At 41.3% G+C, this 24,924-nt stretch overlaps 2 protein-coding genes across 2 annotated transcripts in view; one reads left to right on the forward strand and one right to left on the reverse strand.

The window, feature by feature from the left end:
* Positions 1–3: 3 nt before the first annotated feature.
* riox1 (ribosomal oxygenase 1) lies at positions 4–23,676 on the reverse strand. The gene is made up of 15 exons (XM_063223592.1): positions 23,564–23,676; positions 23,231–23,371; positions 22,927–23,081; positions 22,519–22,618; positions 22,253–22,366; positions 21,417–21,523; positions 20,631–20,738; positions 20,028–20,062; positions 19,257–19,435; positions 3,196–3,300; positions 2,289–2,430; positions 2,020–2,140; positions 1,550–1,649; positions 847–933; positions 4–261 (listed from the first exon to the last, which is right to left on the reverse strand). The coding sequence occupies exons 1-15, from the start codon at positions 23,633–23,635 to the stop codon at positions 193–195; spliced, it is 1,635 nt and encodes a 544-aa protein (XP_063079662.1). The 5' UTR covers positions 23,636–23,676; the 3' UTR covers positions 4–192.
* A 377-nt stretch (positions 23,677–24,053) lies between these two features.
* extl3 (exostosin-like glycosyltransferase 3) overlaps positions 24,054–24,924 on the forward strand; it is a 77,367-nt gene continuing 76,496 nt past the window's right edge. Inside the window, exon 1 of the mRNA XM_063223594.1 lies at positions 24,054–24,245. The gene's annotated coding sequence lies outside the window, so the exon portion shown is untranslated. The remainder of the gene's footprint in view (positions 24,246–24,924) is intronic.

Genomic DNA, 24,924 nt, shown 5'->3' on the forward strand with positions numbered 1-24,924 from the left:
TAATGCATTAATTGAAATACTCAAAGTTTATTTTTTATTTTGTTGGCATTCATGTACAAAAGTGTCTTCACAAATGCTGCCTGTCCAAGAAAGAGTTCAGATGTGAAGATAAACTGAGCTATGATTAGATCACTTAATCCATTGACGAAAAAGGAAACATTGAGCAATAGGCATTCAGTACATTCAAAGAGGTCATTCTGACTTGAGAGGATCTGCAGTATGAATCAGGCCCTTTTCAAACAGCTGGTCTGCCAGTGACAGCTGGAAAATAATGTGGGGAAAAGTCTGTTAGTTTAGGTACACAAACAACTATCACACATGTAAAGGTGTATGTGTGTATTGCAACATGTTAATTTATCTTACAAATGACTGATTTAATGGTATGCTTGCATAGTAAGTGTACCACAACTGAAGGAATACAACATTTCGGGCACATTCCATTATCCAAACTACCGTCCTAAACTAGAGCTTGTGGACTTGCACTTCTGCAAACGCCCCACTTCTTTGGAGAAAACAAAGTTACCCCACTGTCAGGCAGGCACAACAACTTCTAGGTGACATTTCCCCCTCAACATCCCAATTGCAAATGAGAAAATGACCTTTGAATTGCGATGGTCCAAGATATTGAATTAAAACTTGATCATCAATGAAGTCTTCACAAGGGAGGATGAACATTTGGATAATGCAATGTACCCTTTGGAAGATTTCTAGCTCAACACTGCTTGGCTATGTCACGCAAGACTGGTTTTAAAAGCTGGAGTAAAGTGTGATTTAGTGACTATTCCCCCTTTTCTGCATACGCCTACAGGTATATATCAACTACAAATAGCAAAATTGTCACTTTACCTTTTCTTCTGCTGTGTCACACGGTAAACTGGACACAGTCACAAACTTGGGATAAGAATGCAGCAGGAACTCCATGGCATCAGTGTGCTGTAAACACAGACAAGACAGAGCTCATACATACACTATTGTTGTGATTGTGATTATTCAGATTTTTTTTTTCACGGCATTATGACACGGAGAGTGGTTAGAGCTGGCACATCAAAGGTCTGACCTGGTAGCAAGACCAATTTACCGCAGACAAATGAAGAAATTGAAAAAAAAAAAAGTACTCTTCACTCAGGATTATTGCCTCCAGATTTTCCCCTTTCAACATCCCTAATGCAAACGTGAAAACAACCTATGAATTGTGCTTTAGCAAGATATTGCACATATTGCAGCTATTGTCAATTACTTCTTGCCTCACATCATAAGGCCACAAGTAAAAAGGAGAGGACATGAGGTTAAACATTGAGTTGCCAAGCAAAAGAAGAGGATGGGAGGTTTGACATTAGGTTGCCAGGCGGAAGTAGAGGATGGGAGTTTAGACATTAGGTTGCCAGGCGAAAGTACAGGATGGGAGGTTAGACATTGGGTTGCAAAGGAGAGGATGGGAGGTTAGACATTGGGTTGCCTAGCAAAAGGAGAGGATGGGAGGTTAGACATTGGGTTGCCAAGCAAAAGGAGAGGATGGGAGGTTAGACATTGGGTTGCCCTCTTGGCTCACCTCTGGCCTGATCTCCAGGGACTTGAGCTCCTCCTGGTGGTAAACACGAGAATTCTCCACCGTGTGGTACAGAGACACCTCCTCTCCATCACTACAGAGCCTTAAGCAACGCACCAAAACAAATACACACAGTACAGTAAATAAACATCCTCAAAACAGATTATTATGATTAAGATTATTAAGTCTGGACAAACCAAAACAAATATACAGTAACTAAACATCCTCAAAGCAGATTATTAAGATTATCAAATCTGGATCTTTAACATCAAACCAACACAAATACTAATTAACACCCTGAAACCAGTGTGAGTCTAGACCACAATTTACCCAAAAATGAAATAAAAATTACACATGTAAGAATGGAGTAGTACAATAATTGATAGATTATAGTAAAAAAAAGTTAATTCGATTCAGATTAATATATGTTGTTATGAAAATGGCTGAACAAGTCTGTGTGAAGCGTGCAATACCTTGCTACCCCTGCGCGTATGAGGCGTATCTTGGTCTGAGGCCGCATGTGAACAGCCATCCCCAATGCCTCCCCATCCTCCCAGCGCGCCGGAGCTCCATGAACACATGATGCCTTTTCAGCTGCCCAGCACAGACACAAACACACACACAACATTAATTCATTCAAATTGAGCAATACTGACTACCAGTTTTTTACCACTACTAGTTTTACTGGCGTGAGTACAGGAGGAATGATAGTCTCAGTAAGTACTTGTGCTGTTAGTGTTACCTGGCGTGAGTACAGGTGGCAGGCAGTCGTGCAGGAAGTCTCTGGCCTTCTGGTCGACGGCCGCGTCCACAGGAGCGTAGGCCACCAGCTTCTTCATCAGAGAGCCCACGTGGCTCAGGAACTCCGCACGCCGGGGATCCTCCTGCACAAGACAAAACATTCAGAGAAAATAAGATTTAATGCACTGACTCCGTCTCCGCTGTCCGGCTGGTTTTTGTTTCAGTGATAACTTCTGAATGGGTAGGCAGACATCTCAAATGTACAGTAATACAGACATAGGTTAACCACCTCAGGGGTGGTTAACCTATGTCTTGAGGGCCGTTTCGGCCCTTGAGGCCATCTTCTCCACCCCAGATATAATTTTAATGTTATGCAGCTTCACATGAAATATGACATGATTTTTAAAGGAATCTTAGAAATAACATTTGCAATACAGTCATGTTACTGTATATTTCAGGGGACCTTGTGATGGTGGGTTCTGTTGTAAAGGTGGCCGCCTAGGCCTAAAGTGCAGAGGGAAATCTTGGTTTGCGTTCATAGTACGTCACTTGGAGGACTTAAATTTGAAGTGGCCCCTCCAATGAAAAAGGTTCCCCCACCCCGCTCTACTGTACAAGAACTGAGTAACCTTTGGGGGAACACTTCCAAGATGGCTGACTGTCAAGACAGTTCTGTGCCATTTTCTGTGTCTCAAATCGCACACTTGTGTCAGTGCCCTATGCACTAGTGGGTTTAGTGCATAATGGACACAGTGCACTGAGGTCTTCAGTGCATAGTGTTGAGGGAAGGTTTGGACCAATAACGTTGCGCCTTTACTGGAAGTGACGGGCTTAGCATGGCATTAGCTTGCCAAAATATTTTATGGCTGCTGTTTACAGTTCATAATGCTTCCTGGTCAATCACCCACCTTATCAGAGTTCTGCACCCCCATGTAAGACAGGTAGTCCAGGGGAAGGCCTTTGCGAAACTCCACATCCTCCTCCATAGCAACCTGTAGAGCGGCTGGGACCACCTGCCAACCAAACAAAGCAAGATGATGCCAAATTATTTCACAATATACAGTAAGTTCAATGGCCATTACCAGTAAATCAGTCTATGTTTAAGTAATCATCTGTCCTTGTTATTATAACCTACCCTTTAAGGCCCATTGCATTGGTCCATATGCCAGTAGCAGCTTAACTTAATTCATGAAGTACCCAGTAGATTGTGTAACAATAGTTTATAGAGGGATACAGCAATGATATTTCTAAGCTCAGAGAGGAAAGAATTCAGGCCATCGTTTGATATAATTTGTCGACTGTAAATATGACCAGATATAGAGAGTCATCTGGGTACCGCTCGCCTCCAGGTTGAAAGCTTACTAAGGGGGGATTCAGATTTACTACATAGTTCTTTCCATATTTTGTTGCCATCTGCAGTGTTGCCAGATTGGGCTATTTCCCGCCCAATTGGGGCTTAGGATGGCCGTGTGCGGGAAAAAATGGCATTTAGCAGAAAAACCCGCCCAATTTTTGCCATAGAAATCAATAGAATTGGGCGGGATTTTGTGCTTCTAGGCGGGTTTTGAGCATTTTTTGGGCTGGAAATCATCAGCCTCATCTGGCAACCCTGGCAATTGAAAATATATTGGCATACATTTTTGTAAATTGACATTGAGAATGTTTAATAAGGGTCATGATCATATGCTGTATATTTTGCGAAGGGTTACCAGCCACATCCAACCCACTTTCTCTGTGTGATCAAGACACACCTCAGGAGGTCTGGCCAAGGGGCCTAGGTTTACCTGGACACAATGGGAGCCCCCACAGCTTGGAGACAGACGGGGGATGGTCACTCTACTACAAAAAGACAGATACACTAGGGAAAGACAGAATTCTCCTAGGCTGTTGCTGTTAGGGTGAGGTCACAGAAGAACAGAATTCAAAAATGCTTTAATTATTTGTAACTTCATGCCAGATGCTTTGGATAAATAAACCCGCTGAAATCAAGAATTGGACACCATGCTCTCTGACTCTTTAAAAAGAACACGCTGGATTCTAGCCAACACATAGTAAGTTTGGAAAATGATTTGGAAATGGGTTTACAACGTTTGGAACAAAATGGCTAAAATCCAACAATTGGTGACCCCGACGTGATAAAGAAGGAGAGCTGGTGGACAAAAAGACAAGAAATGGACGAAGGGGCAGTTGGGTGACAACAACTAACAGCCGCTACAATGTGTAATCAAATGGTAAGCAGACCAATGATTTATCTAAGTACTGTTATTGGGCAGATCAAGGTTTTATTGTTGTCACCCTACTGTAGGCATGTCTAAACAAATGGTTAAAGCATTAAGGTTAAAGTGCACAAGAAATACATATGGAACACTGGCTTAGGCAAAGGTCATGCAAAAAAAAAAAAAATACCAACAATCATTATGGCTGGGCAGAGGGGCCCATATTTTGTTGATATAATGGATGGCACATGTATTATTGGCTGATTGTTGTGTGGATACTGGACTGTGTTGAGATTACATTGCTCTGAGTTACGTTGCTGGGGAAGTATTGTGGTAGCATTTGTTGGGAATATTGCATTGCTGGTTATTTATTGGAGTGTTTATAGCTGGGGAAAATGGTGCTTGAAGTGTGGGCCTCGTTGAATGTGTTGGTATGATTGTTACAACTGCATTGTGGGAATCGGTGTAGGTTGACCATGAGAGATTTAATCGGATGTTTAGTTAAGAGTGGAATTTGGTAGTTACAGTGTGAATGTTGCCTATTTCTATGTGAATTGAATAGCAGTCTCCTTTGTTAGTCCATGAGCCAGACCGCCGATCGCAATCGAAAGGGTGGGCAAAGTCTTGTTGGTATTTTAATATTGATATATATGTCTAGTTTATGAATTGGTATGATAACCTTTGCAGAACAGTAGCTTTATATTTATCATGCATTTCTTATTTGAACCATTTTACACTAAAAACGCCTAGGCTAATTTGCTAATATCTTGATAAATTGAAAGTAAAAATGACTGTGAGGTAAATATATTTATAGGAAAAGTTGTTCTACAAAATTCTTAGATAGTTTAAAGGGCACGTTACACAGATTTCCCACTTAATTTAGTTCAGGCCCCCATTTTCACTGACTTTTCATAAAAAAATTTGTGTTTATTTCCCAAGCGAGAAAATACTGGTAGATTGGGTACAAAAATACAACAATTTTCCCAGTTTATCATCTACATTACAATACAGGTGGGTTTTGTATTACAAGTTTTCTTGAAAGTTGTGTTTCATTATCCACACAAAGTGTAATGTACTTAAATTAGGGAGGGGTGTTATTTGATGAAAATGTTCAGATTCAACTTTAGCCCAGATTTTCTTATGCTACCATGTCTTAGGAATACATTGATGTAAAAATTTTAAAAATCAAGCCCGAAAACCCCCCCCTACCCCAGAAATTACTTTTTAACCCCCAAAACGCCTGTTTTTGGGCTAATTCTCTATAGTTCCCAATGTTTTATGAGGTACAGAGTAAAAATATGTCCATGCTGGATCATCTAATGGCATTTCATGTGGCATGCCATGCTGGAGGTGTACTTTGAGCAAAAAAAAGTCAAATGTCAAGGTCATATTCAAGGTCAAAGGTCATCAATATGGTCTTAAATGCCTATTTTCTGCCATTTTTCCATGGTTCCCCATCTTTTATGGAGTGCAGAATAGAAATAAGTTCATGCTGGGCTATTGAATGGTATTTCATGTACCATGCCATACTTCAAGTGAGCAGCAAAATGTGTAGTGTCAGTCCTACTTAAGGTCAAAGGTCACGGAAATGGTTTAAAATGCCTATTTTTCATGTTTCAGTGTAGAAAGTTAGCTAAGGGCACTTAAATGGCTACTTATGTGGTATGCCAATATTTTACACAATGCAATATCTTATTTCCAGGTTATATTGAGGGTTAAAGTAATCAAAATTGCTTAAAAATCATGTGAACTGATCATGGAATATAGCCTCTTTGTACCGATGCGCCCACCTACATTCCATGATCAGTTCAGACCCAATCAGACTTTGCTGGAATGACTCAACAACATCATAATAACATTGATATGAGAGCCTTAGATAAGAGATTAAGACTTGGTCATTACAATTTTGAGGACAATAAGGTTAAAACATGCGCTCTGCGCAAAGGGGTAAACGCATTGTCTCTTTTATGTCACAATGATCAGAGTGGATCACTTTTGTATCATCAGCCTGTCCAGTTAGGAAGCAACACTGCGAGTCTATTTGACTACTGTTATGCAAATTTAACAAATAGTGGGTAGAAATGGTAAAGGTAATATAAACAAGCCCCAAAACAGAGTTATCCTGTAGGTGGTGGCACAGCCTATCTCTCCTTTTCCATCCTTTCTGGCTGTTTTTAGGTCACATGCATGTTTTCAATGTCCCACCCCTGGAGTTACCATGGGTTGGTGTCTATCACCCACTAAATTTGCTCAGCTGTTATTCATCCAAGATACCACATCAATGTGTGCTGTGGCAAGAAGCAGAGTGTCCAGAGCATGGACGAGATACCAAGAGACATGCCTTTACACCAGGGGACGTATAGGAGACTAGAACGGTTTTAAAACTTAGAAGCGGGATCACCATCTCCCTCCTTGGGACAGGTGGCACAGGAAAAGCACTGCTAGAGCCCTGAAAAATGAGGTTTGCAGGGTACTGATGTGCATGTTTCTGCTCAACTGGTCAGAAAGTCTTCATGAAGTCTGTTTGAGGGCCTGGTATCCACAAGTGAAGCCTATGCTTACAAAGAGGCAAAGAGCAATTTGCATGAACCAAAAAACATCAAGAAAGGCACATTCACCATTGGTAACATTGATGCTGTTGTTGTTAATTTTTCTTCACATGTGAAACTTCAGTTATGATGGAAGAGGGTATTGGCCCTGAATAATAAACCGATATTACAATTTTCTAAGCATAGTAGCAACATGTAGATCTGATTTGAAATTGGTGCCATGCACATAAAGTTCACTGATTTATTGTTTTCACTTGGGTCATCCAACTTGCTTGACCTTTGTCTCTTAGGTCTCTTTTGTTCTTTACACCACATTATTGTGACACATTAGCAATATTTATGATTAGAAAAGTCAAAAGCTAGATCAAAAGTGTGTTATTATTACAGGTTTATTCATTTTCACATTTGTTTTTTCGTGAAAAACGGTTTCAAGATAGCACCCCCCATCAATATTTTGTAACCTTTGACCTGTATTATGACCTTGAACCATTGTACTTGCATAGTTCAAAGACCTAAGATCATTAAATGGACCATTATGAACATAATCTATGTGTTGTACTGGGTCAGCAACCCAATGACACAATTTTTCCCTTAAAAATCGATATTTTGTAACCTTTGACCTTACTTATGACCTTGACATTGTACTTGCATATTTCAAAGTACAACTGTGGTATGATATGCCACATGTAAGATCATAAAATTGCTAATATGGGAAATAATTTTTGCATTGTACAGCAACAGCAGTTGAAAAACACATATTTTCCCCTTAAAAATCGATATTTTGTAACCTTTGACCTCTATTATGACCTTGACATTGTACTTATATAGCTCAAAGTTCTACTGTGATATAGCATCACACATTTTAGACTATTAAATGGGAAATCATGAACATACTCATGTGTAGTTCTGGGATAACTGTGGATAAACTGGCAAAATAGGCGAAAAACGCATCTTTTTGGGTGGGAAAAGTAATTTCTGGGGTAGGGGGGGGTTTTTGGAAGATTTTTTCAAAAAAATTACACAGCAGTGTTTCAAACATGTGGTAGCATCAGAAAATCAGGGCTATTGTGGTATTTGGTATTTACACCCCCCCCTACTTAAATCAGTGAGCTATTTTACATACACACCCAAATTCGATATGTAGACAAAGACCTATTGGATGAAGCAGAGACTGCACTCTTTACATAGACTAAGGATAAAGTCACTTTTTTACCATGCTGTTGTTGAGAGTGTACTACACTATACAATCCAGTGGCATGCAAAGACATTTTGGGGGGCAGGTGCTCAAGGTGGGGGCGGGGGGCATGTGGAACTTCCAGTTGCCTTGCCAGAGCAGGAGTGGGGAGCCGTTTTCATTCGAGGGCCACTTCAATTTTTATAAAGGGCTTTACTATGAACACAAACCAGGATTTCCCCCTGCAGTTAGGCCTATATTGAAGGTGGACACCTTCACAACAGACCTCACCTTCACTAGGTCCCCTGAAAACATAACTTAATTGTATTGCAAATTAAATTTCTAACAGTTCTTTACAAAACATGTCATATTCCATGTGAAACTGCATAAGATTAAAATTACATCAGGGGCCGTAAACAGCCCTTGAGACACAAGTTAGAGTCCCCACCCTTCTATTATGCTATGTTAGATCAAGGTGAATTGTCACATGCTTTTGATCTCAAGAATCGTTACCATAGATGATCATGCCAATATGGACCACATTGTGACAAAAAAAGAGAAAAAAGGAACTTTTAAAAAGGCCTTTTTTCGTCCAGTACGGCAAAGGGGCTGTTGCTTTAGAACCACCAAGTCCGTTCCTAGATCTGTGCATGCCAATGATGCAATCACTTGTGTTTGGAAATAGTAAAAATAAAGTCCCACATCAACAGACTGACCCGCTCTGCACTGAAAGTAGGAGGGGTGAGGGATCACCTCACCTTCAAAGCCTTCCGAGTCCAGAGAGCAGGCCAGTAATGGGGAATAACAGATTACATGTTTCACGATTACATTATTAAGAATAAAAAAATGATGAGTTGCATTCCCTTACAGTTGCTGCTTCAGTGTCTGGTAATGAAAGTACATTTACTATGTGAAAATAAGTGATGGTTTCTAGATTCACATGTTATGCTATTCTAAAATTTTGATCATTCCACACATTACCTAGCCTGGGAGTACCCATGCTGCCTAGCGCGTTCTTTTCGAACTGCTGGACGATATAGTCTGGCATTTGCCGCCAGACAACACATTACCAGAAACCCCGAGAAAACACATAATGTGCATGCGTGTTGGTGTGGCAGTGGCTGTGTGTCTGTGCCTGACAGATGCAGTGGACAGCATGAGTCTGCTTGCATTTGTCTCCTTCTGCTCAGTTATCTACCTTCATCTGGCTGTCCCTGCTGGTAACTCTTATAATATTGTCTTCGGCTGAGTTTCCCAAAAACACTTAAGTAGTAATAAGTAGTACTTAAGTACAGTATACTGACAAGCCGCCACCTCATACAGAAGTTCTATAGCCTCCAGGGATGGAAAGTAACTAATTGCATTTACTCAAATTACTGTAATTGAGTACTTTGATGAGTAACTGAGTCCAAAGTAGTTATTAAAATAGGTGATTTTACTTCTACCCAAATTACAGTTTGGCCAAAGTATTTTACTTACATTTGAATCTACCTTGAGGTCTGAGTAAATTCTGAGGTAGGCAAAATTGAAATAAAGGGGAAAATCTGTCAGACATGAAGGGAAATTGTGTGTTTTTACCATTTAACATTAATTATATATTTTGGACTAATCTATTGGATGACTATCTAGGGCCCGCCGGCCCCATACCATTAGTCCGACAGCCCACAGACGGTACACAATAGAGTTGCAAGTAACTGGCTGGGAATAGTAGAGCACACACCAAGGACTCAAGCTGAGGGAGTACCAGCGCAGCCTGAAAACAGTTGTTTTAAAATATATACAAGAATTATTGTTTATTAACAAAATTATTCATGAATTTAATCTCACAACTGGCAATTAAATGAAATCCACCAGACTATTTCCTTTGGTAGGCTTCCCAGTCTTTGCAATTTAAGGCCCACGACCCAAACGCAATGAAATCCAGACCCTTAAGTTCAGAGTAATGGGCTGTTGTATCAATGGGCTGACCCTAGCCCTGCAACTTTGCCACACCAGCACACACAGAATTTTGTTGTCACGATCGCCAGGTTATTGGAAGATGACTTGTGCAGAGATAGCTAGAGGTCACGAAGGGTGCTATTGAAGGAAAGCGATATAAAAGCAAACTGAAGGTAACTTTTACTCAAATCACATTTTTATTAAGTATTTTTTTTTTTTACTTTTACTTAAGTAGATTTTTAAAGATGTAATTTTACTTTTACTTAATTACATGTTTTAGTATTCTTTCCACCCCTGATAGCCTCTTACTGGAAATGGGCCTGGCGACAGGCCAATTCACTCTTGGCTGAAAACGCTGAACTACATTATAAAACTGCTAACATTGCCCAGCGCATGTAATGACTGAGATTGGAAGATAATTACTCTCTACCATGTTGTTAGATGGTCAGCTTAGGTCCCGTGAAATGCGGAACTAAGGGGCGGGACTTACCAAGCTCTATTACCATTTTGGTGACAATAATGACACCAAATAATGACAATATCTGTTATAATAGAGGGACTGCGTTATGGCGTTAAAGGCGGCCGGGGTACACCACATGACAGTCGGAGTACACCACATGATGGTTTTCTTGAACTACTTTGTACCCAGTGTGAGTACCACCAAGCCATGAGGTTATGTGATAGGGTATACAGTATCTTTACTTGAAATACTAATTTCCTAATGTAAGGGGGAAGAGGCTAGGGCTACAATAGAAAAGTAAATACAAAAATAATCATAAAAACACAAAAGGATGTGCAGGTCGTGGAAAGCTCAGCCTTAAAGCTCACGATGAGTTCAGAGCTCTTTCAAACAGTTTTTTCATGAGCTGGGACGGGACTGGGAACTGTCCATGGACCTATTCGTGAAGCATTTAGGTGCCAACTCTACATCGACATCGACAAATACGTAGAACATAAATACAGCCCGCTACCAGCTTTTCTGCACTCAGCATGGAGAGTGTGAATCAAGCCAATTTCCACCATGTGAGGACTAGTAGTAGTAGTAGTAGTAGTAGTAGTGTGAGGACTACCTCCTCATGCAAACTATGTGTGCCAACTATCAGTCTGGCATCTGGAAAGCAAGTCTTCAGCAGCATCCACAAATCCCAAGCCCACTTGACCATGTCTGGGCCAACGATGAAAATGTCCATCTCACTATACAGTGGATGTGGGGGGATATTCAGCCCCTGAGGCAGTGTTACAACTGATGTCTTGCAAGTACAGCCATCAATGTAAACTGCTGGATTGCCAATGTCTGAGAAGTAGCTGGAAATGCTGCACAACCCTCTGAAAACTTCAAACATGCGTATATCAGCATGAAGAGGATAATCATGGTGACATATTTACAGATATTTACTAGACTGAGTCAGATCCTGAGGACTGAAATAATGCTCTTTATTTATTCTTGCTGTTGCAGGAAAAGTTAAGAAAAAAAAGATTTCATATGTTGTCATTTTTATCACATTTTGTCAATCACATATTGCTTTGGTGATTATATTAGGTCAATTGGTATGGTCTAACAACCTCTTTAGGGTCTTGATTGAATGGAAAGCATCCCTGAGGAAATGTAGGCACCCTGTGTGGTCAACAAACTGCATAATAACAAAAAACAATACAGTTTTCACATTTCCGTTTTACTGGTCCACCATTTCAATGCATGATCATTCACTAACTACCTGTTTGCAATGGTTATCATGCCATGTTAATGTACAGTATGGTTATCACATGTTAGTATGTGTTTGTTCATTATTTTTTTGTTTTTGTTTTACTGTTGGGGGAAATGTAATAATAATAAGCTTAATAAAAACAAAAACGGATTTCATATTTTATCACATTTTGTCATTCACATATTGCTGAGGTGATTCTATTAGCCTATTAGTGTGGTCTAACAACTCCTGTAGGGTCCTGATAGAAGGGAAAGCATCCCTGGGGTCATTTAAGCACCCTGTGTGGTCAACAAACTACATAATAACAAAGAACCACAATACCGATTTTTCACATTTCCATTTTACTGGTCCACCATTTCAACACATGATAACTACCAAAAAGCTACCTGTTTGCAATGGTTATCATGCCAAACTGTTAACTTGAGATGTCCAAGAAGTAAAAAAAACAGATTAGAACTTGCCCACCCGTTCGATTGCGAGAGGTCAATTTTTGGCTTCTGGCTCAAGGCCTAGTATGTTAATCATTGAAAGAATTAATTTTAACTAACTAAGCTCAAGGAGTTTAGCAGTAAAGGAGGAGTTAAGACATAAACATAATGGACCTTGGAGGAAAGGGTGACTTCAGAGGATTACCTCCAGTGCTAACATCCACTGTGAAGGGTCAATGGGAAGCCATAAAACAACAGCTTATGGCTGCATCGATTGAAAAGGAAAGGAAAGGAACGGGAGAAAAGTATGACAAAATTTGGGAAGAGTTGAGGAGGCAAAAGCATGTGCCAAGAGATACTGAAAAGCGTGACCTGTTGCCACATCTCATCAAAGCAGTACAGTATGCCCAAATTCAGTTGGAGGAACATGAAAAAAACAGGAAGCAGTCCAGGTTCTCTTTCAGAGATAACTGGAAAAGGGAGAAGGAACAATTAGAGTACAAAAGGAGTTGCCTCCATAATATGTCATTAGCCAGCGCAGCTTTGAAATTTGCACAGACAAAATCGGAGACATGCCCAGAGAATCAACTTTTGTTGATACAAAACAGACCCACCTCAGTATCTCTGCCACCCGCACCAGCATCATACTTTGCAAATGTCTTGGAAGAAGTGAAACAAACTCCTACTAAATTATCACAGCAGTGTCTAAAGACAGTGGAAAGAGAGACAGGAAATGGAAGGAGCAAGTTGCACTCAAAAGTGGAGACAGGGGCATGTTGTGAAACGAGAAAGACAAACGAAAGCAGAGACACAGTGGAGTCACCACTACCTGTGCCTCAGAACATGTTGCCATTGATATGCAAAGACCCCCAGGGGGGAGAGAAGTACAAACCATTCTCCTTCACTGACATGAACTGCATCGTTGAAAAAATGCCCCCTCCGTCAGAAGGGGGAGGGGCATGGATGAGCAAGTTTTTTCGACTCACTTTGGGTCACAAGCTTGCTATTGGAGATTGGAGAGCAATATTGGAGAGACAAGTGACCAGCTTTGATGTTATGCAGATAGAGACCATTGCAGGTACAACCAATTTGGCGGATTCAGAATCATTCACTTCTCATGCTACACAGTTGGGAGGAGCTATGCGAGCAAAGTTTCCTGTTCCTACAGGGACCACACACACACACTCATTCACCATGAAAGAAAATGAAGACATATCAGAATTTCTGATCAGGTGCAAGGACATTTGGACTGATAGAGCAGGGTGTCACCCTGGCTCTGGACAGTGGCAGACATTGCAATTCAGAAAAGCCATCATGGGAAGCGTACCCAAAACAATTCGAAAGGCCATGGAGGACAATCCGGACCTGGCAGGGTGTACCACTGAACAATGGGAAAGGCACTTGAAACATCACATGAAGATACAAAGAGCTAAGGAGCAGGAGGCAAAAGAGGAGACAGACGCAGCACGACTGGAACTATTGAAACTGCAGTTAGAGGAGGCTCGCAACAGAGTGGGTGACACAAAAAATAAATCTGAGTATCAAATGGTTCAACAGACCCTCCACCAAGCGAAAAGAGGTCCAGGGGAATTGGGCAGGAGGCATAGGACTGGTTGGCGTAGGTCATGGGACAAATGCCATGGCTGTGGTGAGTTGGGTCATTGGAAGAGAATGTGCCCCAAAGTGCAGTGGAGAGGGTTCCCAAACATCCCAAATCAATATAGAAGGAGTTATGGGTATACCACACAGCAAGCGTACCTATTACCACAACCCTCGCCACACCATGGATCAGGGTTTCAGAATTTGGGTGTGGGCATGCCTTGGGGGGCGTCGACACCCTGGGGTCCTTTGACACCCTGGGGAATTGGCCGTATTCATTAGAGGTGGAGCAGAAACCTGCCTGACACTGGGGTGATAAAAGAATTGTATGAAATGGGCAAGGTTTTCAAATTTTGGATATCAATTAGCAATAATTTTAATTCATTCAGGTTTGGAAAAATCATACAATTTGTTTTGAAAAAGGATTAAGTTGCATTTAATCGACCTGGTTTCGTGTGATTTAATTAAGTGAAGATTAACTAATTGTCCATTTTTTCTTCTTCTTAGGAGACGATAACAGGATACGGTTGCCTGTTGTGCAAAGCTCGTTGTTGACCTAATCCCTTCAGGATGTCTGGAGACAATGAGATTGGGAGTCGACACCTAGAGAGGAATATACTCTGAATTGCCTTAATCATTTAGTCCTTTCAGGAACATGACCATGGAGTGAAACCAGGGGACCGATACACATTGGGGAATGTGAACATATCTCTTGTTTTGTATGCTATATGTGAATTTGATTTAATCTACAGGTTAACGATAAGAAGGAACCAGTGTGTCATAACAGGTTATCATCAAGAAGTAACCATGGTTGATTAACTTCAGGTTTCATTCCCTTTTTTCCCCAAGAACAGGAGACTAACATATATGTATTCCTTGTGTGTCTGTCATTGTATGTCAATGGGCCCTATGTCTGTCTCTGTGTTATGTGTGTTCATGTAAAAAATTGAGAGTGCACGTGCAAAGGTTGAATTTAAAAAAAAAATGAGAAGAACATGGTTAATATGGCAATTTAACAGAGGCCTACTTACAGTGACGTCATGACATTTATTTTACACATTTTTTGGGTTGTTTCATTTATTGATTTGAGTTTATTCATTCGGTTTCTTCAAGTTGGTTTTGATAATGCTTTCATTTTACGTCTTGATTTGGTTTTCAAATGAATCAATTTGAACCTCTTTGTGAGCATTTTTCTTTTAATAAGCGGTGTTTTCCTTTATTTAAAAAAAAACAGATGGGTCTTTCTTTCTCTTTTTGGTCAACAAAGAGTTTGGTTTTGAAGTAAGAAACATTTTTATTTACTATTTGGGTTTCAAATGGATATTTTTCAACATTTTATTTACTATTTGGGTTACAAAGGAATCATTTTCAGCTTTTTAGAGAGGTGGCTTTCTTGTTACAACGTGTTCTTCTTTCAGGAAAATATGACTTTATTTGGTTATGTTCCATCAAAATGCAGGAGTTAGAGATACTATATTAAAATAAGCTTCATAGGATTTCTAGTTTATAGTTTCCATGACTATATTTTCATCGTTTTGGGTTACTTTAAACAGTGCTTTATTTCTTTAGTTGACTTCACCAATTTTCCCTTTATACATTTTGTTTTTATTAAACAAGAAAACTCACTTTGGTTAGGTATGTTATGATATGGGTAATTGATATGGGTTTTTAAGAAAACTAAAAAGTTATAAAAAGTAATATTCAGCGATAAGTCATAAACAATGCCATTTTAACACGAAACTTTAATTAAACAGCTATTGTACAGACTTTGCCGTCTTCCAAGTTCATCCCCCAGTTCTAATTTTATTTCCAAAATGTGGGCTCAAAACCCAGAGGCGGTGAGGTACCATAGTTTAAATTGATACAGAATCACAACAGAGTGCAACCATGTGATCAATCAGCGGTCAACTTGGAGGAAACCAGGTGTCATGAAGTAAAGTACGTGCTATCTATTGTCTGGCAGTTGCAAACGTTGAGAAATCCAAGGAGATTTATACGGAGTCAGATGGGAGAACTGTGGTTCTCTGCCAGGGCATTGAGCAAAGTACTGTAGGGTGTCCATGACGGGACACAAAGAACTACGCTGGTTCGATCTATGATATGGGACGACAAAGTCCTAGAGTTGGAAACAAGGGGGTGCACTCTGCTTGTTGAAGGGATAACTTACATAAACTTTGGCACACACCTCCACTATTTTAAAGATTAATCTGTTTGGCTGTGCCATACAGATTAAAGAGAGGGAGAGTTTATTTTCATTGTCAATGGTGGATGAATAAGGGACATGTCATTGACTGTATCTTTAGCTTTCTAAGAGAAGTATTCCCCCCCCTTCTTCTTTCTAAGAAAAGTATTCCCCCCCCTTCTTCTTTCAAAGAGAAGTAATATTCCCCCTTCTAAGAATTCAGATTTTTTCCTTACTATAATTTTGGAAGTTGAAAGTTGATTTATGAATTTAGATTAGTAAAGAGGCAAAGGGCTGAAATTGAATTTTTTTGCTGTTGTTTCAGAAATGCATTTTTTTTTATTTTTTATTTATGGTTTATGTTTTTTACGTTTTTATGGTTTCTCAACCCATGGAAAGTGTGACATAAAAGTTGGGCAGGGTCTGACATGATAAATGGTGCGCAAACATTTTCTTTTATTCCAGGTTTTTGTTGTGGATTGTCTTTATAGCTCTCTGGGTGATGCGATGAAAATGCAATTTTGGAACAATTTTGAATTTTTCTTTTATTCTTCTTTCTTTCTTTCTTTCTTTCTTTGGGCTTATCATTCCTATTAAAGAGTTTAACAAACTATTGAGAAGCACTTCACCATAGCTGACACTCTCGGGGGCAAAAAAGAACATTTCTATTTTTATGATGTTGCCACGATATTTTTTCAGTTGAAGAGAGGGACTCCAGAGAAAAGGGGTGACAATATATTGACTGCATTTTTAGTTCTTGTTTTGTATTCTTCTTTTAGGTTTGGTTGTTTATTTTTGAACTGTTGTTTTGGGTTGAACAGATTTTTTGCATTTCAATACCTATAGGCTACTATGGGTAGGCCTATGAATCTCCAACCATAACCCAAGTGATAGCCGTTCGATTGCATTTCAGATAAAGACATGGCAGATGGACATGCTAAGATATTTTTTTTGTGATTCGATGTTGAATCGAATCAAGAGAGGGAATTGAAAATATATTGGCATACATTTTTGTAAATTGACATTGAGAATGTTTAATAAGGGTCATGATCATATGCTGTATATTTTGCGAAGGGTTACCAGCCACATCCAACCCACTTTCTCTGTGTGATCAAGACACACCTCAGGAGGTCTGGCCAAGGGGCCTAGGTTTACCTGGACACAATAGCCTTGATCTCATTAGCCGCGCTTCAGCGGCCCGGGGCCGCCCGGGGCTCAGGAGAGTGGCCGGCTCGGAGCTGCCGGCCCCGGGCCATTTTTTGCCTGATCGGACTCATAGCCGACCCCAGGCACATTCAGGTACACGCCTTGTTTGTGAAACGTCAGTCGGGCACAGCCCACTTTCGCCCCAAATCACAGAAGGACAACAACAGAACAACGACAAAGAAGGATAAGAAAATGGAGCAAACTCTGCTGGAGCAGGTCGCCGTTTGGCTCGTAGCCTACGGACAAAGACGACAAGAACTGTAAAGAAAATGGCTTGCCTTTCAAGAACAGTTTTATTACATTGCAAAGTTGTCGATTCAGAAGCTGTATGGGACGCAGCGCATGTTAAGAAGACAAAGACGCATGAAAATACGAGCAGCTCGACAACTGAGAGTGAACAGAAGGAGACGTGCGAACATGCCCAGTTAATCCCCCCAATCGCGCACAGAAGCATGAGCCCCGGACATAGCGAGACATGAATGTGCAGGTAATTGAATAAGTTACCATGTGAAAGGAGACCAAATCCCGGAGACATAGCACCTTCATCAGTTGCTATAGAAAATTATGAGCCCCGGACATAGCGACACACCCCCTCGTTGCGGCGTGCCACCTGTCTATTCATTCATGTTATTTCCATCCATTTGACATTAAAGCCCTTGTGTAAATTTCAAACTGTGTTTGGCGATCTGTCTGAAACGTGCGATATAGCCTACCAGACCTTCGGCGATAATAGCGCAAAAGCTAAATAAGCCGACATAAATGTCATGTGTGAGTATTTGTGAGACACTTTTTATTGGTGTCCAGTGGAAAGCATGCCAAATCACGATAATGGCACAAGAGTTGGCGGCTAAAAGCAGAAAAAAGCCGACATGACTTAGCTATGACATCCCAAGTTTAAGTGTAGTGGTGCCCATGATGCCCTGATAACAACAAAAAAATTATGTTGGCTAAATAACTTTAAAAACACAAACAGAAGTGCCAAGGTTGCATCTTATGAAATTATGCCATAAGAAAGCCAAACACCCCAAACTAATGCTTAACCATAATTTGCCCAGAATTTAGCGATAAGTCCCCCATGCAGCCACATTATTACACAGAGGTTGACCCCGCCTCCGAGCCTCGGCGGTGCTTGCTGGCCCATCGAATTCGACGGGCCAGGGAAAGCGGCCCTTAGCCCCACAACCTGGCCCGGCGGCCATCTTTAGCACCTAGCCCCCTTTTGATGAGATCACCGTCAGCCCCCTTTTGTCCGGGCCAGCCCGGGGCTGGGCCTGCAATGAGACTAAGGCTAATGGGAGCCCCCACAGCTTGGAGACAGATGGGGGATGGTCACTCTACTACAAAAAGACAGATACACTAGGGAAAGACAGAATTCTCCTAGGCTGTTGCTGTTAGGGTGAGGTCACAGAAGAACAGAATTCAAAAATGCTTTAATTATTTGTAACTTCATGCCAGATGCTTTGGATAAATAAACCCGCTGAAATCAAGAATTGGACACCATGCTCTCTGACTCTTTAAAAAGAACACGCTGGATTCTAGCCAACACATAGTAAGTTTGGAAAATGATTTGGAAATGGGTTTACAACGTTTGGAACAAAATGGCTAAAATCCAACACCATCTACATGGTAAGCCTGTGGGGACTTTCGGATGTACCCATAGATCCCCTCAGGACAGGTATAGACAGGGGTGTAGTGGGCGCGGTACACGGGGGTACGCAATCCACCCGCTTCTCCTGAAGTGAGATTAAAAAAAATATATTGCCCATGTTTGAATACAAAAAGGAATGAGCACATAGTAGTATTGCAGGTGAATGACTTAACAGATGACAACGAAAAAGCAATGACGGTAGATTAAGGACAGTTGGGGGGCTTGACTTGATAAGTTGCGTAATTATTCGATGACGTCAAAAATCGCGTACCCCCACTTTAAAAATCCCCACTACACCACTGGGTATAGGGGTCATAGGTCACCTTAGTGAGCAGGTCTCCCCAGCTGTTCTTCTGGTAGGAGGAGATGGTGATGTGGAGGGAGTGTGCGTCGGGCAGGCAGTCCCCCTGGTGGATGAAGCCCCTGGGGAAGTAGAGCATGTCCCCAGCCTCCAGCACCACGTCCAGGATCGCCTTACCGATCTCCGCCTGGCTGAAGTTAGCTGAGGAGGACGAGGCAAAGTTCAATTGGGAGTGGACTCTAGGCATCATCCTCCGACTTGGAAGGAGCATCAGTCACAGTGGGACAAACATCACTTACACGTAGCACTAGACTAGAGGCTGGAGCACACTGCAGCTTCGATTGTACGTTTTTATTATGCGTAAAACACCCAACTTAAGTTTCAATGTTGTTACACCTCCTTCCGAGTCGAGTTAGGCGGTTGCTTGAACGCAATAAAAACTTCAAAACTAAGCTGCAGTGTGCTCCAGCCTTTAGTGGTGCTTCTCAGTGATGTTTAATTTTTCTTAAATTCTTTTTTATTAAAGGATCCCCATTATCTCCATTATCTTGTGTCATAGCAGTTCGCTAGAGTTCGCTAGAGTTCCTGGGATACTAATTCAAAACACATCACATCATTTCAATTAAAAACCTCCCAGATATACATACTTTAAAAGTTTTTTTTTTAAAAACCCTCTAGAAATTGGCGCAAAGAGCAATTTGTATGAAAGATCTGAATACGGATTTTGATTTCAATAACGTAGAAATGTAATATATAAGTAAAATTAAGATAAATGATGCCTTGTTTTACTTACGACTTGACAGCACTGGAAGCACCTCGTCTTCAGTCCTATGAAAAGAGTGGTCACAAAAGTTGGTCACAAAAGTTTGGCATGAAATACCTCCCCCAGTGATAACTGCAGCAACAAAATGCTTCCAATTTGGGTGGAAATGATTGCCCTGAGCAATATGGGGATGATGTAAAAGTTATGACGTACGTATGTCAGCAGCAAAGCGCTCCACAGAAGTACGGACAGCGTGTGTGTGCGCGTGTCATCAAGGGTTATGTCCTTTCCACATAGAGAGAAACTCACAAAAACTTGCTGTCTCGGTCAAAGATGCAACAGTTACATGCGAACCAAGAATCTCTCTTTTTTTAACTATGTCACCCATAATGTTGTGTGCATTGCAAGATTTTGAGGAAAACCGTGCTCTTACCTTGCAAATTGAATCTTCACACTTCACCTTAATGGTGCAATGTGCAATTAATGAAGATTGGCCAACAGGCTGGTCCACTTGAGCCATGAAACTTCACACTCAAAAATGACAGGTGTTTCCATTATTTTGTCCAACCCCTGAACATCTGTGTGTGTGTGTGTGTGTGCGCGTGCGTGCGTGCATGCGCGCATGCGCCTCACCGAGGATTATAGACCCTCCAGTGCTTCTTTCCCTCCAGCTGGACCACGAAGGCCTCGATGTCGTCATAGTGAGGGGCGAAGCCTTGTGTGCCCGCAGGCGTCAGATACCTGGCAACAAGGCAAGTTAAGTTTATTACTATAGCCCAACTTATAGACAGTCAAGGAATCTCAATGTGCTTCATAAATAAAGGATTATTTATGGAAATAAAAATACGTAAAAATATATTATAAATAAAAAACACAAGATTGGAACAATAAATAGTAAGACTAATGATAAAAACAACGAAAAAACAATGAAAACACAATGAAAAACACATTAAAATGCGCAATAATAAAAAAGAACAACCACCATTAAAAACTGTGGAAACAGTAGAACAGTAAACAGTAAAAATGGGAGCAAGGCAGATGAGATCAGACCAACGAGCTACTGACAGTGTGTTTCTGGAATTATGTTCTGTGCTATGCTGTAGTTTTCATGTTGTCCTGGCTAGTCACTCCCTCATTGAAAAAAAGTCTGCTCCCACCAGGATTTTTGCTCCCAATTTTTATATCTGATGTCATGACAAGAAAGGGTCCACTGACCCGAAAAAGTGGTGGTAACAAATCCTGGTTGAAGTGGAATAATGAAGTCTGCTTCCACCAGGATACTTCGCTCCTTGGTGAAGTGGACTCTTTTAAACTTTAGTATGTGTAGTAAATCTGATAATTTGGCCCCGTTTCGGGGTCAGATGATTGGACAGCCTAAGGGATATTCCTGCCTTAGGGATATTCCCAGGTTGGACTTACACGTTGGCCCCAGTCATGCTGCCAAAGAGCTCCTGCAGGATGGACAGCACGTTCCAGACAGTGGAAGAGAAGGCCTGTGGGTTCAGCATCCTCAAAGAGCAGCCACTCTGCACAAAACAGACGATAGTTATTTCTCTCTCTCTCTCTCTCTCTCTCTCTCTCTCACACGCATGCGCGCACACACACACACACGCGCAATTGTGCATACACACACACTAACTCTTTCTCTCTCACACACAAAGGTCACAATAACTACATTGCTGTACATTGCATTATTTAAGAACCACTAGTAACGTCAGTTATGATGGCAATTGAGCGTATGAGCCTTGAGGTGGATGGTTCACCCCTTCTTTAGGCGTGCACCATCAATGTCAATTGGAATACACCAAGGGTGTCAAACTCAAATTGACTAAGGGCCAAAATCAAAATCTGAAACGAAGTCGCGGGCCGAACTCAACATTTATTTACAAAAATTGACCAAAATTTTGTGCACATACACTTCATACTAATAGTTGAATTTCACACACACTCTTTCCCATCATATGTAGTAGTTCAAATGTATCTGCACATCCTGTGACGAAATTTCTTGTTCAGCTCTTGTTACCCTATACATTATGGTGTATGTGGGCCAACTGTAATACACATTTGAAATGATCTCGCAGGCCGAATAAAATGACTCCGCGGGCCAGATTTGGCCCCTGGGCCTGAGTTTGACATCCCTGGAATACACCACTATCAGGATACAGGCATCCATGGACAGACGCTAATGAAGTAGACACTGTATTGACTGTGAAGGAAATAAGTAGAGAGCAAAAGAGAACAAAATGAGGTTTTACCTCATAGAAGTTCCAGACGGTGTAGGGCAGGGCCCTCCCTGGAGGATTGTACGTCTCTCGTTTGCCATTGATGTAACTGGTGACGTCAAGATTCACGCCAAACTGGACGTTGTTCTGTCCATACAATACAAAAGCTCAGTTCCTGCCTCACATTTAGTCATGACAAAATTGAAAACCTAACCTTTTTATTTCAAATTTTCACAGTTTCTATCTGTGTCTGACACATTTCAGTCGTGGGTGTGACTGACATTAGATTTTATAGTGACCTCTCTTAGAGCTCTGTCAAATTCTGCTGTAGAGAAAAGCCCTCTGTAGTATTCTGGTTGATGTCGTTTGATGAGAAGAGGTTTCTTTTCCCATGTGTCCCTGTGAATATAAACAAGCATGTAAGTTAACAAACTACCAAAAGGCCTACTACACCAATCACCTGTGGCTGAGGAATTGTCCTTTAATATTCAGCTATCAGGCCACAACCCTTATAATAAAAGGTGGCAGTGTACAACAGAAAAGCTGCCAAACTGAAATGGTTTGTGCCCAGACTATTAAATTCTGTACATCTGTGTATCATGCCACAGTCTGTGTCCAAGATGTTGCATTTGTTGCGCATATATAGTTGTACTGTCGTAATTCTGTAGTAAAACTGAAAAGTTAACATTGCAGGAAGGCCTACTTACCTGAAAAAGGTCTTGAGAGGGACGGGGTGGATAAACCACTGAAATAAACTGTTTGCTCTGTCTCTACTGTTGTTGACTTTGGATAGGCTGTCCAGAAGAATTGGCAGGGATGCTGCATCATTATCTGACATTTCTCTGTGTTGTGGTTCCTCTTCCTGCATAGAAATCACAGCCATAATAATCACTGCTGTGGTCATAATTATAATTTTGTTAGAATGTAGAACTACTGGTTACGTGTAGTTACAATGTAACCCCATGTATCTGTTACAGTCAAACATAATTTGCAATGCTCATGGATACCTACATTCGAGGCCCTCTCCTTTTCTTTCTTCTTTGCTTGCAACCCGTTTCGCACTGCAGAATTTTTCTTTTTCATCTTCTTGGACATGACTATCGGTTGGCCATTCTGCACTTTTCTCTTCTTCTTTTTCTTAACTTGTGAGACCTATCGGGAAATCACATAGGCAAGGCATCCATCAGACAACCAAGACTTTGCACATAGGCAACTCTTGCCCTACATTGTTTAGGAGTGGGTGGGTAGTAGCAGATTATCCTGGGTTGACACAGCACGAAAAGACATGATCATTACAGTACAGAGCCTGCTTGATAAGTGTTAATTTCTAGGGATTTAAGTTACCTCATTTTGGGGTGCAGACTGGGACATTGCAGTCTGATACATTGCAAGAGCGGACACATGTTTTCTCTCCATATTTTCTTTCACGTTGAGTCCGTCACCAACATGGGGCTCTACTTCGCTTATTGGATAGTTCCCTCTCTCTGAGACGAAAGACTTCTGCTGCCACCTATTGCAATGGAGACGAAGAACAATATTGTACATTAGGCTAGCAACTGTATAATCTATCATAGTGTTTTGGGCATAGATGCATGTACATGCATGTATGCAAATAATTGCACAAAGTTATTGTGGGGCGTTTTCAAGAGGGATGCGCTTGGTGTAATCGCTAGAGTTCTATTTCGATTGTAATCTATTCCAAAATCCTCCGCATGCTATTTTACTTGTTCTCGCTTAGATGGCCAGCAGGTGGCGGACTTTACTCACAAGTCATGAACTATTCCCAGCATGCATCAGCAGCACTAATGTTTGCTTGGTGCCTTGGTCGGTCCAACAATGCAGCCTCGGATTGCTTGCACTGTGCAGACCTGACGTGTTACAGCCGTCGAGAAAACTGTTTTCCATGGTAGCGTGGCTCAAGCACTGAACATACCAATTTCAGGAATCTGAAACATAACCGACCGAACGCGCGAGCCAAACACCCCCAACGTTTGGCCTGGGATTTGTCTACAAATATACAAACCGGGTAAGTCTTATATCAGTGCTATATCATCGGTTAGCTTGCTAGCTGGCTGAAGCAGAAATCAAGCGCTTGTTGTGGCGAGCTAGCTGGCTAATTGGCCAGATTAACATTAGACATATGGCCGTCGCCTTTCGCCTTTTCTGTACTACATAAACGAGCCATAGACTCAAAGAGACATCGTATTTTTCTGATCTATAGTGGCAGAAATATTGGAACGCCTTCTTGTCATTCCTGTTGATGTTGATACATTGATTTGCATCACTTTGGGTAATGCGGGGAGACCCATTTAAACGGCAGACTACAAGGTATTTATTGACACGTTTTCCATGACTGCCACAGCGCCATAAAAGCGACATTGGCTGGAATTATCCAAGCCTCCCAGAATGCCCACAAGATGGGAGACGAGCGGCCGCAGATTCGCTAGCTGGACCTTGATCAAGTTATCATATTGCCAATGTTTTGCAGTGTTGGCCTCTAACATAAACCGTAGCTATAGAATGGGATGTGCTCTGCAAAGTCACCAGCGTGAAGAACACAAGTTGTCCCCGGTGGAGAGATGGGGAGGGAGACAGGTTTGCCCACGTTTGCTTAGTTGGTTGATTGATCAGTAATCAATCTGGACAGTGGACACTGGATAACCCTGCTTTTTTATGTCAACGAAGTGGCATGCTGGAACTCTGTC

Source organism: Engraulis encrasicolus, chromosome 18, assembly GCF_034702125.1.
Source record: "Engraulis encrasicolus isolate BLACKSEA-1 chromosome 18, IST_EnEncr_1.0, whole genome shotgun sequence".
NCBI classification, from domain to species: Eukaryota; Metazoa; Chordata; class Actinopteri; order Clupeiformes; family Engraulidae; genus Engraulis; species Engraulis encrasicolus.

Bases quoted from the DNA above. Each gene is read 5' to 3' on its own strand.
- riox1 (XM_063223592.1), bottom strand. From the start codon at position 23,635: ATGGAGAGAAAACATGTGTCCGCTCTTGCAATGTATCAGACTGCAATG. The intron at 21,524-22,252 runs GTAAAACCTCAT...TGTTTTGTGCAG, and splicing joins CCGTCTGGAACTTCTATGAG to AGTGGCTGCTCTTTGAGGAT. The intron at 20,063-20,630 runs GTGAGGCGCATG...CTCTTTTCATAG, and splicing joins TGGAGGGTCTATAATCCTCG to GACTGAAGACGAGGTGCTTC.